This window comes from Schistocerca nitens, chromosome 6 (genome assembly GCF_023898315.1).
Source record: "Schistocerca nitens isolate TAMUIC-IGC-003100 chromosome 6, iqSchNite1.1, whole genome shotgun sequence".
In the NCBI taxonomy this organism is placed as follows: domain Eukaryota; kingdom Metazoa; phylum Arthropoda; class Insecta; order Orthoptera; family Acrididae; genus Schistocerca; species Schistocerca nitens.
In genome coordinates, this window is record NC_064619.1 from 149,718,749 (window position 1) to 149,738,792 (window position 20,044).

Genomic DNA, 20,044 nt, shown 5'->3' on the forward strand with positions numbered 1-20,044 from the left:
ATGTAATACGTCAGAATCTTCTCTCTTTTCTTTTAACATTATATCTTTCTTACATCTTCTCTTTTATTGCATTTATTAATTTTCACCATTTGAACTTTTAGTCTGAATCCAATTCCATGAAACAGTTCTCTTGTCTTATTATGCCTGGTTGCTATGGCAACACATTATATCTTCTACTTCGATTTCCTCTCAAAATTCCCATGTTTTTGAGTCCTTTTCACTGGTCACCACGTTCTAATGATGTGTCACGATAAGACACGTGGATTAAATATACAAACTTTATGTTTTCAACAATTAACGATGTTTTGGACTATGCAGAATAACATTCTTGCATTCCACATGTAAATATCTCCGTCTTCTCGTATTTCACTCATATTTCGAGCTTTAGAAACATGTTTAATTAACATTCATAAGTGAGTTGGTTTAAGAACCGCTCGTAATTTATTAACATGAACTGTCTTGCTTCGTTCAGTTCGACTGTCTTGTCTACCTTGCGCTCATGACTCCTTTCCAGCCTGCACACACAAACATGTGTTTGAGACAGTAAAAGGACGAGTGGTTCTAGAATTTCAGCAGAAGTCATCGGAACGTTAGAACATAATGTTCCGATGACTTAAAGTATGAGTGTGGTTCTGGCTTATAATGGCTTATTCCTCCAAACCACCTTCCACTTCTTTACGAGGTGACTCTTATTTACTGAATAGCTGGCTGCTAGAAATCCTCTTGACGTCTTCTCCGTTGAATAACACTAGGTACAGGAATTTATAGACTCTTTCTACTTATGAAATAAGTAGACATACAAACTTTACTTTTTGTCGACTAACGATGTATTTGACTTCCATGTATTTGACATCTCTCATATAGTCGGACGTTAGAAACAAATTGAGTTACAGTTACAAGAAAGTTGGCTTAGACACCATGACCTTTCCTAACATGAATCATAAAATGAGTCTTGCCTTTAACAAGGTTGCATCAAGAGTCTGCAAGAGTACTTTTTCAACTGTTCTTGTTTTAATAACAACAGTCACTGACACTATAAGCACAGAGCTGCATATATACTCCATGGTTCCATGGTTCTTCTTTACGCAATCATTAAAACATCTATGGATTGCGTAACAGGTACTTGTCGGTGCCGTCTGACCGCCTCGTCTACTTTCTTCCTGCGACTGATTTTAAACTTGCACATACAAATATGTGATGTGCAGTAGGTAGGGTTCTACCATCCCGCACTCATATCCAGAATATCATGTGTTCGAGTCAGTAGAAGGCTGAGTGCTTCTAGAATTTACGCAGAAATTTCGAATCACTACATATACCCCTCCCCCCCCCCCCCCCCCCCCCCCCCCCCCGCCCCAGATTGAACACACGATATTTAATAAATAATCATTATGCAAATGATATCACTCATAATAACATTTTATATCTTAACAGTATACATTTCTTACATATGTTTATGTACATATCTTTCCTTTGCATATCTTAACAGTACACATTTCTTACATATGTTTCTATATGTATCTTTCCTTTTCATAACAATTCTCTGTCCTCTCTTGAACAATCTTTCGCTTACTATTTCTCTGCTCTTTTTTATTTTACTTTTACTTAAGACATAAGCATTTTCTCATGGTTTTTTAGTCAGCTTTACTAATATTTAGCAATTGTGTGGACTCCTTCTCTTTTCTTTATTTCCTTTTTTTTTTTTTTTTTTTTTTTTTTTTCATTATTTGTCGGTGCCGTCCAACCGCCGTATCTACTTTCTTCCCGCGACTGATTTTAAACCTGCACACACAAAGATGTGACGCGCAGTAGGTAGGATTCTACCATCCCACACTCATATCCAGAATGTTGTGTGTTTGAGGCGGTGGAAGGCTGAGTGGTTCTAGAATTTACACAGAAATTCTTGAATCACAACAATACTAGCATTAATAATTTGTTTGGTGTGGATTCTTTCAGTGCTTTTGGTTTTTCCATTTCGGATACAATGCACTTCGTTTCAAATCAGGTTCCTACCTGCACTTAGATTTCCTGTGTTGTGAGTTCTCATCTCTTTTGTTTTGGATGGGTTAGGTTGTGCCACTATTCTCTGCGACCCAGATTACCCTGAAACTTGCGGCATGGCTGCTTGAGTTCAGAGATTTTCTGATGAGAGGTAAACAGTGTAGTATCATCTGTGTAACATATGACAGGATGTGGTATGTTGTAAGGCAGGTCATTGTTTGCAACAATGAAAAAGAAGAGTCCTAGGATAGATCCTTGGGGAACACCTGTGCCTATTTCGAGCAAGGAAGAATGCATATTCTTGACTGAAATGAATTGTTTCCTTTTGTTCAAGTAAGAAGTGATGTTGGCTAAAGTATTCTCTTGCAACCCATTGTATTCCAATTTCATTAGTAGGATGCCAACAAGAATGCAATCAAATGCCTTGCTTAAGTCACATAATACAAGTGATACTTTGTTTTTGTTTTCAATAGCAGATAATGTTCGATCAATGATTTCAAAAACAGCAGCAGTTGTGTTTTTTCCCTTGTGAAATCCAAACTGAAAGTTACAAAGTAAGCCATTATCTTCAAAGTAGGTATTTAGCTGGTTGTGCATAAGTGCCTCATATCTTTTCCCCTTTTTATGAACTGGGATGACTTTAGAAAACTTGAGTGTTTTAGGAAAAGCTCCAAATTCTAAGCATTTATTGAAACTACTGGCTAATGGCGAGCATATTAAGTGTTATATATGAGTTATAAATTCTCTCTCTCTACTCAGTCCTGTGAATACAGATGTGCTTGTAAATCTGGTGTATTGTGTGCAAGTTTTCCCTAATTTCAGAAAGTTCCTCGGTAAACCAGTTAAGCATTTTATTTTTAGGTTTCCTTGTAGCTCTAGCTTTTGTTAATGGAGAGCAAGAATACCATAGTTCTATAAATTTCTCAAAAAAAGTTACCAAAGGCTATTTCTGTTCCCAATTTCCCTGGTTGACATTTGTATACGCAGTCCCACTTTTCCTTCCTTAACTTATCAATAAACAATGTTATTTACTCCTCTTTTTGTCCTCTCACCAGTACAGAGTTAGGTTCGGTAGTTTTAATTGGCTGTCTCTTATAAAGTGTAAGGAGCAAAGGATCATGATCTGCAAAGTGTCCTCCTACAATTGTGACTCTAAAATATTCCTCAATGAAATTAACTATAATGTTGTCCAAGCATGCATCCATACGAGTAGAACACTTATTTGTACAGTATAAGTTTAATGATCTTAGTACCTTCAAAAATATTTTTGTGACTTGTTTGTCTGTTTTAGCAATTACAATGTTGAAATCTCCACAGACAGCAATTCTTGTTATAAATTTCAATTTTTTTTAAATTAATAATTCAAATTTCAAAATAAATAGGGTAACATCACCATCTGGGGATCTATATAGGCTAACTACTATTATGTTTTCATCCAGCAGCTTAACACAACTGAACTCTGCATGTAATTCTGAGCTATAAGTTGTTACATCAATTTTAGAAAATTTCACTCCTCTTACAAAAATACCTGCACCACCATTCTTTCTCTGCTTTTTACATATGATATCGGCCACACCATACCCCTGAGGGACAAATACATCTACTTGCTCATTTGTTAGCTCGTGTTCAGATATACATATAACATCTACAACCAAATCATTAAAAAGATGTTCTAATTCTAAAATCTTATTTCTAATGCAACAGATATTGATTTGTAAAAAAGTTAATGTTTTGTCTTTATCTGTATTTATTTGGGTACTCTTTGTCCTCACAAGTTGATTGGAGTGTTAGGCCTGGTCACTGCCTTTAATCCACTGATACCGTCTCCTTTCTTGTATCTCAGTCCTTCGACAGTTTCTGTGGCCGTCAGTGCATTTGCTATGTGACTGCTCCTCTTTTCCACCCTCAGTGTAATGATGCAGCAGAACATATTATTGGCATGGTCAAATCTCAAATGAAGTAGTATGTTGCGGACTGCTCCGGGCACAATGCCTTGACATGCTTCTTGAGTTCCTGCAGGTTTATGCCAGCAAGCAGCGAGGGATTGGAGTCCAGCCGAGACACTCCTTCGTCACTAGCCACACATCCTCCTACATCTGTTCATGCTGCCCCACCAGCAGCCATCGGTGCAGCCCTCATCACAGCTCGCTCCTGGCTGTACAGTCTGGGCTTGGCGGTTTGGCTACTGACTAAAAAAGATTCCAGCCACGAGCCACAGTTGCTGCCGCTTCTGTTTGGTGTGCACCAATGAGGGGATGGTGTTGCGCCATGGCGATCAGCTGCGTCTTTGTGGCATGCTGTGAGCCACGGATTCATCACTGCTGCCCTCCCTCAGCACCTGTCCAGGCCTCACAGGGCATCCCTGCTGCGGGGGAGATCCCCCTCCCCCCTTTTGTAGGTCGCTGCCTCTGGCCTCTCCTCTGTGGTCCATTGCCTCCCACATGCTGCGGGCTACTCTCGTAACGCCTTGCTGCCACCAGCATTTCTTTTGCTGTCTGCCCAGATGCCATCGGGTCCTTCACCACCAGGTCCCTGGCACATCCACGCGAGCTGCCGGCACCTTCACCATTGGTGCTGTTCCTCCAAGTCGATGTCCTGGACTTAAAGGATCAAGTTTTCAGACGTCAAGATGCTACCAGCAGCCTTGTCAACAGTAATCTCCTGTGGTACTTCGTTGAGAGACGGGGTGGGTGGCAGGGAGGTGGCCACCGCATATGTCCAGGGATGCACCACTTCCATTCCTTCTCACCCTTTTTGGCCCAGAACCTCTTTCTACTGCCACTATTATGGCCACAAATTTTGTTAATTGTGGCCCCTCTATTATTAGTGTCTTGCATTACAGCAATTCAGATCTGTAAAAGACAAGATGCATCATAATTTCATAAGGTCACTGCATATTTCAAATAGAGATTACTATTGCACATAGATACAATCTAGACTCATGTAGCAAGTGTGTGGCGTCCTCCAGACACTGTTTATGAGTATTTGATATACCTTTTAACTACGAAGTCACTGTAAATAGAATATATTAGAAGGTCTAACAAGAGCTATGAGAGAAATCTCCAGAAACACAACAAAGGGATCAATTTGGCATCTGCCTGACATGTTTTAGGGAAACTATGGACAAGCTCTGTGATGCTGTGTGTTGTTCAGACCAGTTTTCAAACCTGTGTGGTATGCTTGATTTAATTTTTTGTGCACTTCACTTTGGCTGGAAGCAACATTCAGTGTTGAACTTAATTCCTCTAGCTCTTGTTGGCTTTTAGATTCATAGGTATATAGTGACCATTGTGGGATTATCATGGAGGGGCTGGCTGCTATTCATGAACCACTGTTGACCACCTTCATACTGTCAGTCTAGACTTGCACAGAGTGGTTACCAATGGTGGCTGCAAGTTGTTCCAGATCTAAACCTTTTTTTCAGGGTTGGTTGCATGTGTTAGATGGCCAAAAGCCAAAGTTTCTGACAAATAAATTTGAGGTACTGCCTCCTGTGATAATGAGGTGAAACAAGTAAGCCTTGCCTCTTCCGCTTTGTCGAGATCAGGCATGTACAGAGAGGAAATAAGCGGCTGTTGATTGTAGGTAGTTTCAACATTAGGCACATAATGGGACTTCTTAAGAAAATAGTGTCATGTAAGAGAAACAAGTGAATTGTGCACTCAGTGTGTGTTCTGGGACAAATCATCCACTTGGTGCAAGAGACCATTCCAGTATTAATTGAGAACACAGGTTGCAGTCAACTGCAGACACTGCTGATGTCAAAAGAAACAAAGTCTGTTACCTGAAATCCAAAACTATTATATGCTCTTTCCAGAGACCTGTAGTTGTGGTAGACAGTTAGCATCATTTTTGGGATCTCGGCATAGCTGTTGATTTGCAACATGATTCCTCATTACAAGGAGAGATTGCAGCCCTCTGATCTGGAACCGAGTGGAGGGTCTCATCCAGAGACATCTTTGGGCTTGAAACGAGCTTGGCTGCAGATTCCTTGATGTGTGCAGTACAGGGTGAAGATTTGGAAAGTTGCCCTGGAAAGACCAGGTATGCACAGTGCACTGGCAACAGTAACTCTGGTGTCAGAGCATGTGCACATAATTTTTCTTTCTTTCTTTCTTCCCAACATCAGATAAAGTACTACAACATGTAGAGAGCAAAAATTTTAAAATGTTAGTTGTTGACTGCCAGAGCATGTGCAGTAAAGTGCCGAACTTGCGTCTTATTAGAAAGCAGGAGCCCTCTCGTCATATTAGGATCTGAGACTTGATGAAATCCAAACTAGAGCATAGGGAAGTTTTGACATCACGAGTAACACATTTTGGAACAATAACTGAGACTTCTTGAGAGGAAGTATGTATAGCAACAAGCGGGAACATTAGGTGTAGCGAGGTCCAAAGCAAATCCAACTGCGAACTAGTGAGAACAATAGTCACCGTAGTTGGTGGACTTAGATTACTAAATAGGCATGCCTATTGGTCACCTGATGATGGTCACAAAATCTTTTTTTTTTTTAAAAAAAAGAGCTTAAACTTAATAACATGGGAATACCCTGAGCATATGATAGTAATAGACGGTGATTTTACAAGGGTTGGAACTTTAGCAGTGACAACTATTTATTTACAGTTCGTACAAAATAGATAAATGTTTCAAAGTTTTACTGACCTTCAAAGTAGTCACCAGCAATTGTGTATAACCTGTTGCCAGCAATATGGAAGTTGTAGGATGCTCTTAGCAGTGCCAGTTGTGTTGACAGTTTGAGCAGCACAGTCTATTGCCTGACGAATTTATAGCAGTTCAGAAGCGAATGCCGTGAAGTGTTTCCTTCAGTTTAGAAATTGAGTTGAACTCACGAGGGCTTAAGTCAGGGGAGTGTAGTAGGTGGTATAGCGCTTAGCAGCCCCATCAGTCAAGCAAATCAGTAACAGCTTTCACTGTATGTGCTTGAGCATTGTCCTGCAAAATGATGGTCAGGTCCTGCAGAAAGTGTCATCACTTCTGTCTCTATGCTGGTCATTTTTGGAACACAACCTACGACCAGCAGACACACTGTTTGAAATAATTTTTGGGGAATGATCTCGAAAACCTGCTGGAAAATTAGAAATACGAAATCAATTTGAGATTCCCTGTTGATAGCACTTTTTACTTCATGTGAACAAAGAGCTAGTTGTGATTCACAAGAATGATATTTTCTCAGTTCATGATGACTACTTGTGACTAAATTGTTTTGTTTGAGATAGTTCATAATGTTCAGTTACGGTATGTGTTCCAATTTCCTGTTGAAAATTGATGTCAGTGATATGGGTCTGTAATTCAGTGGATTACTCCTATTTCCTTTCTTAAATTTTGGTGTGGCCTGTGCAACTTTCCAGTCTTTATGTATGGATCTTTTGTCAAGCTAGAGGTTACATGTGATTGCTAAGTATGGAACTATTGTATCAGCATACTATCTGGACTGGAGGACTTGCATTATTAAGTGATTTAAGCTGCTGTACTACACTAAGGGTATCTATTTATGCAAGGGTAGGCTGAAAAGTAATGCACACATTCTTGTAGAGTGCAACCTAAATGACCTTGAGAAACATTCCAAGTGGCATGTAAAAGATAACTTCCCCTTCCATACACAAGCATACATATTTTGAATAGTGGAAGGATGGAGATGTGTTGTAGTGCTGTTCAACGAGAGATAACAGCAGGCTGTTATTGAGTTTTTAACAGCTGAAAAAGTGCCTCTTAGTGAGGTTCATCATCATTTAGAGGCTGTTTATGATTACAATGCTGTTGATCGAATTGATGGGTAATAAAATTTCATGAGTGTGAGCCTGAAAAAGCCATAATTGTTGATGAATCACACAGCACACGTCCGATCACTGCCACAGACAATAAACATTGCAAACTCATCAGCGGTTTGATTTAAAGTGATGGAATGAAAAAACTTATTACATATTGGGAAAAATGTGTTGGTCTTAACAATGACGATGTTGAAAAAAATGATTTTGAAGCTTAAAAATTTAACTTTAATTAACAATTTGCCCAATCTTACTAATTGATTTTATTCATGTTCCACAAGCCTGTGTGCATTACTTCTCAGCCACCTTCATAAGTTACTCATGCTGTCAGCTGTTCTTGAATCAAATACTGGAATATTTACTTTGTCTTCTTGGGCGAAGGAATTACTGAAAACTGTGTATGATAACTCTGCATTAGTGGCACTATTGTTGATAACATCACCATCACTATCACACTGTGAAGCTATTATTGAGTCTGGCCACTGATGTACTTTACACATGACCAGAATCTCTCTGGATTTCCTGCCAGATTTTGAGCTTCTTTAAAACTGTACCAATCTCGTGAATTTTGTGTTCTTTTAAATTTGGCATCCTTATTTCATTGCTTCTGCAACAATGTTCTGATCTGTTTTGTGTACCATGGGGGATCAGTACTGTCTCTTACTAAAGTACTTGGTATATTTCTCACAATTGCCGTAGAAATTATTTCTCTGAATTTGAGCCACATATGGTCTTTGCCTACATCGTTAATTTGGAAGGAGTGGAGGCTGTCTCTTAGGAATGTATGAAGCAAATTTTTGTGTGCTTTTGTAACTAGATATATTTTGCATTTATTTTTTGCAGTTTTGGATGTTATGGTATCCAGTCTCACTACAACAACCCTGTGATCACTAATCCCTTTAGCCCTTTTGATGCTCCCTATTGTTTCAGGATCATTTACTGTTAAGATGTCAAGTATGTTTTTACATTTGTTTACACTTTGAGTGGGCTCCTGAACTGATCGGCAAAAATAATTTTTGGAGAAAGCATTCAGTGCAATTTCAGGTGATGTTTTATGCCTACCACCAACTTTAAACATGTATGTTTGCCAACGTATTGAAGGTAGATTGAAGTCACCACTAACTATAATTGTATGATTGGGTTACCTATTCGAAGTGAGACTCAAATTTTCTTTTAAAAGTGTTCAGCAACTGTATCATTTGAGTAAAGTGTTCAGTAAAAGTAGACTTACTTACTTTACGCGATCAGACCCAATGGACCACATGCTGCTTTGAGAGATTGCCTCCACTTCAACCTGTCTTCAGCTCCTTTCTGCCATCCTTCCAGCAGTCCCACTCTCTGAAGGTCTTTGGATACACAGTCACTCAATCGAGTTCTAGGTCTTCCTATGGACCTTCTGGTGGTTGGCTTGGTGTTGAATACAGTTTTTGGCCATCAGTTGTCCTGCATTCCGAGCAACATGGCCTGCCCATTGGAGTTGTCGTGTCATTACAGCCACAATGTTCGGCTCCTTAAATATCATACAGCTATGTATTGTGACGAATCCTCCATTCTTCACTCTCGTTATCGTAAACTGGCCCAAAAATCTCCTAAAGGATTTTCCTTTCAAATATTATCAGTCTCTTCAGATCTTGCTTGGTTGTACTCCAGGTGGCACATCCATATGGTACTCCTGGCTGTAGGAGTGTTTTGAAGATGTTCGCCGGCCAGAGTGGCCGAGCGGTTCTAGGCGTGTAACTCTGGAACCGCGCGACCGCTACGGTCGCAGGTTCGAATCCTGCCTCGGGCATGGATGTGTGTGGTGTCCTTAGGTTAGTTAGGTATAAGTAGTTCTAAGTTCTAGGGGACTGATGACCTCAGATGTTAAGTCCCATAGTGCTCAGAGCCATTTGAACCATTTTTTGAAGATGTTTATTTTGAAATGTCTTGACAAACTTCTGTTTTTGAGGAGAGCATTAAGGCCATGGTAACAGCAATTACCTGTCTGTAGTCTTGCCTGTATTTCCATTTAACTGGATTGTTCATCTCTGAATACTGCGCCCAGATATTTGAACTCCTTGCCTTCGCTATAAGAACCTTCAGTTGTCTGTAAGGGTGGAAGTGGTTCTTGAGTTTCATTATGTCTTGTCACGATTGATTTGAAGTCCAATTTTACTCACTGTTATTTCCAGAATGTCAGCCATTTCCCCTAATTCTTCTTGCGACCCAGATAGTAGCACTATATCATTGGCATATCCAAGGTACTTGATGTTCACAACCCTGGTCTGGACTCCTCCGAGATGACATTTCTTGCATTACCTCCTCTGATACGAGATTGAAAAGAACAGGTGATAGTCCATTGCCCTGCCATAGCCTATTTTTATTTTCAACGCTTCAGTTACCTTATTTCCAATTTTTACCTTTGCTGTGGTATCCATCAGGCAGGCCTTTGTGAGACTTAGTTTCTTGACAAAACCGAACTCTTCCAGACATCTCAGCATAATTTCCCAATGAATGCAATCATAGCAGCATGTGTGGGTCTCGGCCAAACTCCCACCTTTTTTCTACGATCTGGTGTAGAACAAGGATTTGGTCGATAGTAGATCTCCTGTGATGAAATCCTCCTTGATATTCTCCAATAATAATGTCTACCAATGATTGGATTCGATCTAGAAGACAGTTTGAGAAGATCTTATAACAAATATTGAGTGGAGCAATACCATGGTAGTTTTCACATGCCATTCAGTCATTCTTCTTGTGGATGGGACAGATTAGTGCATTCCTCCAGTCTTTTGGAATGTTTTCAGTATTCCAAATGGTCTCTATTAATTTATGAATCCTTGCAACAAGGTATTCACCCCTTCCTGAATTATTTCAGCATGGATGCCATCTTCTCTTGGGCTTCTGTCCTTTTTAAGGTGTTTTATCTGCTTCCTGATCTCTTCTACAGTTTGCGTTAGGTATTCTGGGTCTTCTGTCTGTGGTCGGGGAAAGTTTAAAGAGTGTTGTTGGGTCTTCACAGTTTAACAAGTCACTGAAATATTCTTCCCATCTCTTTGCAATTTGATATTCATTTGTCAGCATCTATCCTTCGGCATTTTTTATGAATTTCTCAATGGGTTTATAGGTTCTCCTCAGATAGTTGCCCTTTTCGTACATATTCTTGATCCTCCATCCCTGGAATTATTCTTCTGCTTCTGTAATAATCCCACTCATGAAAAGTATACTATTATTAATTTATTCTGGTTGTCAAGTGTAAATTCTACCCATACTAACTCACACGCACCGTTTACTTCAATTTGATGCAAGTTTAACTACTTCAAACAGCAATAAACACTCCACCAATAACTGTATTTAATTTGTTCTTTCTCAACCTCGTTAATCCTTTGTAAAAATTTCAGCTGAACTTATCTCCAGCTTTAGACACCTTTCAGTACCTATAATGATTTGAGCTTTAGTGTTTTCTATAAGCTTGGGGCTGTGGTTCTTTCCCAGTACAGATACAAAAATTTAAAACTACAATACCGATTGTTGCTAAGTGTTGTACATTAACAGACAGAAGCAGCCACTGCAGGGTACGTCAGTAAAGTATACTACAAACAATTGTGACTCATGGTATTCTAGCTGGCCGCTGTGGCCGAGCGGTTCTAGGCGTGTAAGTCCGGAACCGCACGACTGATACGGTCGCAGGTTCGAATCCTGCCTCGGGCATGGATGTGTGTGATGTCCTTAAATTAGTTAGGTTTAAGTACTTCTAAGTTTTAGGGGACTGATGACCTCAGATGTTAAGTCCCATAGTGCTCAGAACCATTTGAACCATTTTTGGTATTCTACCTACACTGTTAATAATATGAGTAGAAAAGAAATGACATTGAAAAAGAGCCACTGCTTTTCCTCTTACACCAATCATCTGCTGTTTCTACCTATTAATTCATACAAAGCATATGTGTTGTTTTGCCGATTTCAGAGAAGGATATTTGCTGTGTAGGTGCTGGGAAAGTTAAAACCTGTACAATATGAATATTAGTCTTACCTGAAATTTTCAGTCTTGAGTCAAAATGTTCTGACACATTATAGGAGGAGTAGTTATTCTCACAGACATTCCCAGTGGTAGTGGGTCTTGATTTATTGATTCTGTTCTCATATCTGAGAGTGTGGACGTAGCCTGTTCAATTCTCTAACCATTTTGAAATCCAAACCATTTTGCTCTGTAGAATGTTTTGCTTCTGATATGTATCATTAAATTTTCTTGAAATTGATTTGAAAATTTTTGCTACGTCTGACACCTGTTGATTGGTTTAGTAGTTCTTTGCTGTTTTAAATCCATTTTACAAAGTGGCTTAACAAAATAATATACTTAAGTCTTTTTGAGAAACTACCACTGTAAAAAAGTTCATTGCATATTTGATTTAATATATTGGGTTTTATTTGAAGGACAAAGATTTGCTAGTCAGATTGAGGAAACCCTTCCAACTTTTAAACTCTAAAACATGAATTGTAACTCCATTGATCCCATACAGCATTGAACTCCATGGTTATTTCAGCTTTATTCTTCATGACCGTGACCACTAGCGCCAATTACTTGAATATTGCAAGATTTTTTATTGTTTGCATTTTCTTTTGTGTTTATGGAAAGCCTCTCCTGCTTTCCCTGAAGTAAAAGTTTGCATTACATAAGAAATCAAGAATCTACTACTAATGTTTTCTAGGGTGTTACTGGAACCAAGACGTAAAAGCAAGAAGGTTGGAATACGTGGAATATTTCCAGGAGCACGAGTTGTACGTGGCGTAGACTGGCAATGGGAAGATCAGGATGGAGGCAATGGCAGACGAGGAAAAGTAAATGAAATACAAGATTGGTCAGCAGCTAGTCCTCGCTCTGCAGCCTATGTTATTTGGGACAATGGTGCAAAAAATTTGTACCGTGTCGGATTTGAGGGAATGGTAAACATAGATTTAATATGAATGAAAATGAAAACTAATAATTATATGTAGTTGGTACATCTCTTCACAGTTGCGGTGTAGTTTTCAGACACAGTAATAAACTGTATTAAAATCTTTGTGAATAATTTAATATTTTGGTAGTATTCATTTTGCATCTTGATAACTTTTGACCGCATTGTATGTTGTAAGGTCCCTTCTAATTATTTTTATTACTTAGTCTCCCTTTTTCAAAAGAGTGACCAGCAGTCTATTAAGGGATGTCGGATGATCCTGTTAGTTCCTATACTTTTGGAGGCGGGGTGCACATTTGTACATCCTTGCCTTACAGCTTTTACAGTTAAAAATGCGAGAAGTTTCACAAGTGATAATGTGCTTGAAACAATAAGTAAAGCAGATTTGCAGATTTACAGATTTATATAACAAATGAAACCAGAAAGATCACTGATGGTTGCCAACACCAAAAATGTTTTAATACAATAAACCAAATTTTTATTTTCCATTCACACTGAAGAAACTTTTGAATAACGGGCTTACAATGGAACAAATAGCAGATATAAATAGAGAACTAATTAAACATATGTGATATAACCATTACAATAAATTCTTGCATATATGGAACTCAGCAGATTTCAGTAAGCCCTTATTTATGTAACTAGTGGGTAAATCCAAAGTCTTGCAGCAACTTAAATTCACTAAAGTGTCTGCAAAATACATTTTAATCTCTCACAGCACAGTCCTACAATCCACACGAGATGTTAAAGTCTTTAAATCTCTTCTGAGTCTGTCACCAAAAGCAGTACAAATAATCATAAGTTCCAACAGTCTCAGAATCTTAACATTGACATAAATATTTAAGTACCAGCTCATGGCCAAAGTACTACTTTTGCCATAAAAGTTCCAGGACAGGTTTTTAAAAAAATAGAAAATTGCATTTGCCAAGTAATGATCCTAGTGCCTATCAAAGTAGTTCCCTTGGCTGTCTATACACAGTTGCCAAGATCTTGGCAAGCAAGCTGGAAAATTTTGCCTTTTCACTTACAGAAACAAGAAAAAAATCTCAAGGTGAGAGGTTGGTTGAATATGGCGGATCTGGGGTGGCAATTACAGAATGTCTGGCCAGACATTCAGTAAGAGATAAAGCAGTATGGGGTCTCACATTCTCATGCATTAAAAACCGGTCCTGAGAGTGCCACAAATTAGGGTGGTGACGTTGAATTGGTTATCACAAACATAATGTTACCAGACTTTCCCATTACGTCCAATGCTGGGGTGCTATTCCAATGCTGGAGAGCCCTGGCAGTAGTGACAATGTAAGGGAAAATAAGCAGAAGATATGAATTGGAGTTTTGTGTTGGGGAGGGCATTCAACTTGGGTAGTTCGTGCAGTAATGTGAACCATCGTCCTGTAGTGATATAATGGTTAGCATTTCTGCCTAGCAAGCAAGAAGACCCAGGTTTGAGTCCTGGCCGCAGCACAAATTTTAATCCATTTCTTGTGCTTCAGTCATTATCGCATTTAATTAAAATAATTAAAGGAAGTCATATTTAAGAACCACCAAAAGCTGCTGATGAAATGAACCTTTATTCATTACCAGTTTTGATGAGCCAGTTGCTATCAGGAGACATAAAATTATTTTCATTAGTCTGTATTGTATAGTTTCTAACAGATGTGTTAAAAACACCATGCCTGTGTCACTGAAACTGCAGTCAACACTGAAATGTAGTAATACAGTTAAATAATCTTAGTACACTGTCTGTATTCAAGTTCAGTGTTGACGTATGGGATGCACTCTACATACTTAATTTCAGTGATACAGGAGTATTTTTTATTTTATTTTTAGATGCCATAAAAGGAATGATACATTACTGGCAAAAATAATTTAATGTTACCCAGTGAACAGTTGATCAAAGGTAGTGTTGAATGAAATATACGTAATTTCATCAGCAGTTTTTAGTGGTTCTTAAATATAACTTCCTTCATATATTTGCAATCTGTGGCTCAAGACCTGCACAAAATACAGTGTCAAACAATGCAAAATCCAGGATGAATATTGTTGCGAAATACAGTGTGATTAAAGTAAGCTATAATATTGATTGTACTTGAAATCTTGATACAAAAATGATCAGTGGTGACACCGTTGGTTAACATCTGACATGTTGTTTGTGAGTGTGTTTATATACATCAGCAAACTATTAATTTTTATGTGTATCTGTTTTAAGACTAACAAGATTTTACCCTTATGTATATGGATGTATCTCAGCAGGAGAACACATTCAGTTGTTTAGCTATCTTACTAATAGATTCTTTGAAGTTTGCTACCTGGAATAGTTAACAAATTATGATTTTGAGGCATACATAGTTACGGAGACACTGGAGCACATAAGACGCCATCGTAATAGGAAGCTTTTCATCTGGCCTGCAAATGGTATCACAAAATAATGTAAGTAGTACAAAAAATAATTCTGACAGTCTAAGATGGCTTACTGCACACTTACAATGAAGGCAAAGGGGGGTATTCTGCTGGGTACTGAGACATGTCAGGATATGGAAAACTATGTGGCTGGTGTTTTTTTGATTTTGTGTGCCATATGCTCGCATGCTATCATCGCGTTGTCAGACAGAAGGGTCATGTGACAGTGGGAAGATGAGTGGTTGGATGTGGTTAACAACAAATTGTAGCCAGTCAGATTGATCACATATGTGTGACAAACTTTGTCCGCCCAGGAATGAAATTATGCTTACCAGGTTACACAGAGGGCATTGTCTATTGACACACAGTTTCTTCCTCGGGCGAAATGACTCGTCAGTATGTGACACGTGTGGAGTATCACTTTCAGTACGACATATTTGAACTACATGTGTTTCATATGCTATCATAAAGGCCACCTTCAGCTGGACACAAGACCTACCCACCAACAGTAACAGTGTAACACACAGTTTGAGATTCTGTTAAGTGTCAGGTCTCCTATCGGAAGTGTTAGGAAGGGAAAGTCACTAATCTCTGGAGTAGATAACTTGACCCCTGTGCTATTATTAAGTGGTCAACCATTTACATATAGCAGGCAGTGTGTTAAAAGGACATTTTTTCCAAACAACTATTGGATTTAAATAAATGGAAATTAACTGATAAATAGATTTTGTCAGTGATGATCCACACAGCAGAGGGAACATCCCACTGTGCCAATTTTTTTGGTCTTCTTCCCATTGCTATAATGCACATAGTGCAAGAAGAATGGTTCCTTAAATGCCACTGTGTACGCTTTAGCTATTCTAATCTTGTTTTCACAATTCCTGTGGGAATGATATGTAGGTGAAATTATTTAAAAACGGTCTCGAATGCAGCCGATGTTAACTTTTTGACCGGTTTCGGCCTTTTAATTACGGGCCATCGTCTGAGTTTGCGCCATCTGGATGACGGCGACAGTGGTGCAAACTCTGACGGTGGCCCGTAATTAAAAGACCGAAACCAGTCAGAAGTTAACATCGGCTGCAATCGAGACTGCTTTTAAATAATTTTATCACAATAACATTGTTGTTCTCCGACAATGTTACATAAAATTATGAAACATAGGTGGTTGCCTTATTCCCAGCTTCTTCACTTAAAGCTGATTCATCAAAGTTTGTGAACAGGCTTTCTTGGGATGACTTGGTTCAATTTCACTTGTCTGCCAGTTCAGTTTAGACACTATATATCTGTTGCTCTCCTATGTGTCAAACAAACCTGTGACTATTCGTGCAGCCCTTCATTGTATACGGTCATTGTCCGTAGTCAGTCATATTTCGTACGGGTCCCACACACTCGAGCAATATTCTGTGACAAGTTGCTCGAATATTTTGCAAGTAATCGTACAGTGAGCTACCCGTATAACAGCCTCTGATGTATACTGCACACTTGAGCGGGGGACCCCTACAGTTCTCAACCCAGTGGCGCAACTCTAGGATAGTCACTTAGATTGTCACTGAATCCTTTAAGTCTCTTGTACAGCCATTCACTCGAATCTTAACCGGGGTACCGCAATCATTTCTGGGGACAATGCTGCATATTGAGACTTTTGTTGCAATCCCTTGAACGAAGCAGATCTTCTCAAGTTTCTCTGCCAGTTGCTGGAATAACCCAACTATGTCTCAGCCTTCCAGATGACAGTCATTGTTTCTTCCAGTATGCATCATGGTCTGCAGTCGGTTGCACCCTGTTTTCTCTGTGATTGTCAGAACAGCCTCTGCAACATGTATAATGAGGCCTCCAGTCATACACACTGAGTGCACAAGTTGATCTTTTCCATTCCTTTCTACCATTTCCCTAAGGGGTACCAGTATTTGCCATACATCTGAACTGCCAATGATTGATGAACCCCACACTTCTCTGTCTGCCTCCTCTTCACATGGGACACAGCAGGTTTCCCAGTAGTTGAAGTTAGTCTCACTGGTCTAGTTTCAGTTTTAGTGGAAGACAGTATATTGAATTTCTCGATTATAGAATTGGATAATATACCCTGAGTTCTTTGTGCTCTCTACATTCTCTCTACAGTACCCCTAGATGTAAAACTGATAAACCACTCATAGTCAAGTGATGCAATTGGTATAGATCCTGTACATCTTATAGAGGAGACAGTTTCCCCAGGAGAAGATAGTAACTGTTGTATCTCTGGTACATGTCATTCAGCAGTGCTTCAACACATCCATACAGAGTAGTGTGAGTTTGTCACAATATCTGGGGTGATTTCCAGCTGTTTATAAACAGCAGTTATAAGGAGCATTCAATAAGCAATGCAATGCCTTGTGTTTCTGAAATCAGGTTGATTTTTTTTTTTTCAGGATTCCAATACACCATATTATTCCAACTCATTTAGCTAAAAAAATCCTATTTTTACACATAATCTCTGTTCAATGCAAAGGCCTGACACCACCATACTGGGAGTGTTTATTTGCTCACATGGTACCACTCTACTGGTCAACATCAGAGCCAACATCTTGCTGCATCAACATCCCCTTCATCCACACTGGTTCCCGTGGAGTGCATCCTCCATTGGGCCAAACAAATGGAAGTCAGAAGGTACAAGATCTGGGCTGTAGAGTGGATGAAGAAGAGCACAAGCTAATGAAGTTTTGTGAGCTCCTCTCAGGTACACAGAGTTCTATGAGGCCTAGCATTCTCATGGAGAATGAGAAATTGATTTGTATTTTTGTGGTGACGTACATGCTGAAGTCGTTTCTTCAGTTTCCTAAGTGCCACACAATACACTTCAGAGTTGATTGTTGCACCACGAGGAGGATGTCAAAGAGAATAACCGCTTCAGTGTCCCAGAAGACCATTGCCATGACTTTGCCAGGTGAGGGTGTGGCTTTGAACTTTTATCTTTGGATAAGAGGTGGTATGGCACCACTCCATGGATTGTTGTTTTGTTTCTGGTTTGAAGTGAGGAACCCATGTTCCATCGCCTGTGACAATGTTTGATAAAAAATTGTCACAATCAGCCTTGTAACAAGCAACTCTGCACAGATGGTTCTTTGTTGCTTTTTATGGTCTTCCGTTGGGTGGCAAAGAACCCAGTGAGCACACACCTTTGAGTAGCCCAAATGGTGGAAGAGTGTGTCAGCACTACCAGCAGGAGATGTCCAGTTGTGAAGTGAGGTGTTTCATTGTGATCTATTGATCACCTTGAATGAGAGTGTCTGCATGTTCCAACATTTCAGAAGTCACAGCTGTGAAAGGCCAGCTGGTACACAGGAGATTGGACATGTTTGCGCAACCTTGTTGCAATGATGATGGATGCCTCGCCAAACAATTCACCATGCCTTTGTTCCCTGCCAGGTCTCTGTAGACACCTGCAAGTGCAGTGGGATTGCTTTGTGCTTGTGCAGTTGTTTACAGAACAATAAAAGAAAGAACTTTAAACTAAATTTATTATCTTTTAATTTCTGGATCTGTTGAACAACAAGTTGTACCAGTTCCCTTTAACAAAGGAATCACTTAATGCCAAATAAAGAGATGTCATAATATGATAGTTATACAGTACAATAACTATAACCTACAAACACCAGTTTGCTACAGAAAATCTCATGCACAGCAGTAGTGAGTTCCATGGCTAGTGACTTCCAAAACTTCTCAAAAATATATGTCTGTTAATATAAATAACTTAGGAGAAAAGGTGACAACTCAACAGATAGTAGAAGCATTGAGTCGTCAACTGGTAGACAAAGAAGAGTTGTAACTTTTAATAACTTTTGTAAACCTATAATGAGCTGGAGTGCACATACATATGCTTGCACATGCGCGCTCTCTCTCTCTCTCTCTCTCTCTCTCTCTCTCTCTCACACACACACACACACACACACACACACACACACACTCTTTTGCAACTACATTGTCGTGGCTGAATGCACAATTCTGGGACTGCATTCCAAGTATGAAACACAGATACAGATTACAACTGATGCTGTAGCATGAAATACATTTTTTGTAGCACTCAGCATTCAAAACTCAATGATATATCACTACACATGCTCAAGTTTTGACACAGTTCACATTAAAGACATGTTTAATTTTTGTGTGAAGTTTTAGTACCTAAAGTTTTGGACAAATCTGACACATGATTTAACTCAGACACTAAGGAAATACCAGAAATCGCTTATCTATGTAAACAAAAGTGCAGAAGACACAGATTGTGCACACCACTGGTTTGATGAAACCTCTTACAGTAGCATGCGAAAGATGAACACTGTAGCATCAATACATTCCCTTAAAACAACTATTGTATAAATTTATAAAAAGGCTGGCACTATACACGAAAATCAGTGCCTCTGGTGCTGGAGGGGAAATGGTACATCATTTCTAATTATTAAGGATAGTAAATGCCCTAAATTCGGGTTTGAGCTATAGAGTAATTAGCCTTCATATAAGCTGTGAAGAATTCTTTGTTTTTTTATATATTTCCACCTTCTGTTGCTAGCATAAAGGTACCTCTTACACCATTTGCAGGCAACTCCTTGGATACCATAACAATGTAATGTCAATTTTTCTATAACAGGATTTCGTTGCACAGTGCATAATCACAGTTGTGTATTAAAATCTGCCACAGTGTTTAATGAACAGGTAGAAGTTCTTGATAAGATGTTTTACAGTATTTTTTAAAATCTTTTATGGCCCTTAGCTGCTTCTCTTCAGTTAGTCCATTGCACATAGTTCATGCTCCATTTTGTAATTAATTGTGACGTTGCGATGTATAGTTCTCAAACTTTCACTTGAGCACTAGCAGAGGAAGATGTCAGGGGCAGAGGAAGAGATTTCCAACTAGTACAAGTTCATGCAGTGAGGACAGTTGTACAGAGGATGTAA

The 20,044-nt window shown here is 39.1% G+C and overlaps 1 protein-coding gene across 3 annotated transcripts in view; it reads left to right on the top strand.

The window, feature by feature from the left end:
- Positions 1 to 20,044, top strand: part of LOC126262878 (E3 ubiquitin-protein ligase mib1) — a 662,829-nt gene that overhangs the window by 6,547 nt on the left and 636,238 nt on the right. For all 3 annotated transcript variants that reach the window (XM_049959750.1, XM_049959748.1, XM_049959749.1), the window contains exon 4: positions 12,473 to 12,707. In XM_049959750.1, coding sequence (XP_049815707.1) covers positions 12,473 to 12,707 — 235 coding nt within the window. The remainder of the gene's footprint in view (positions 1 to 12,472; positions 12,708 to 20,044) is intronic.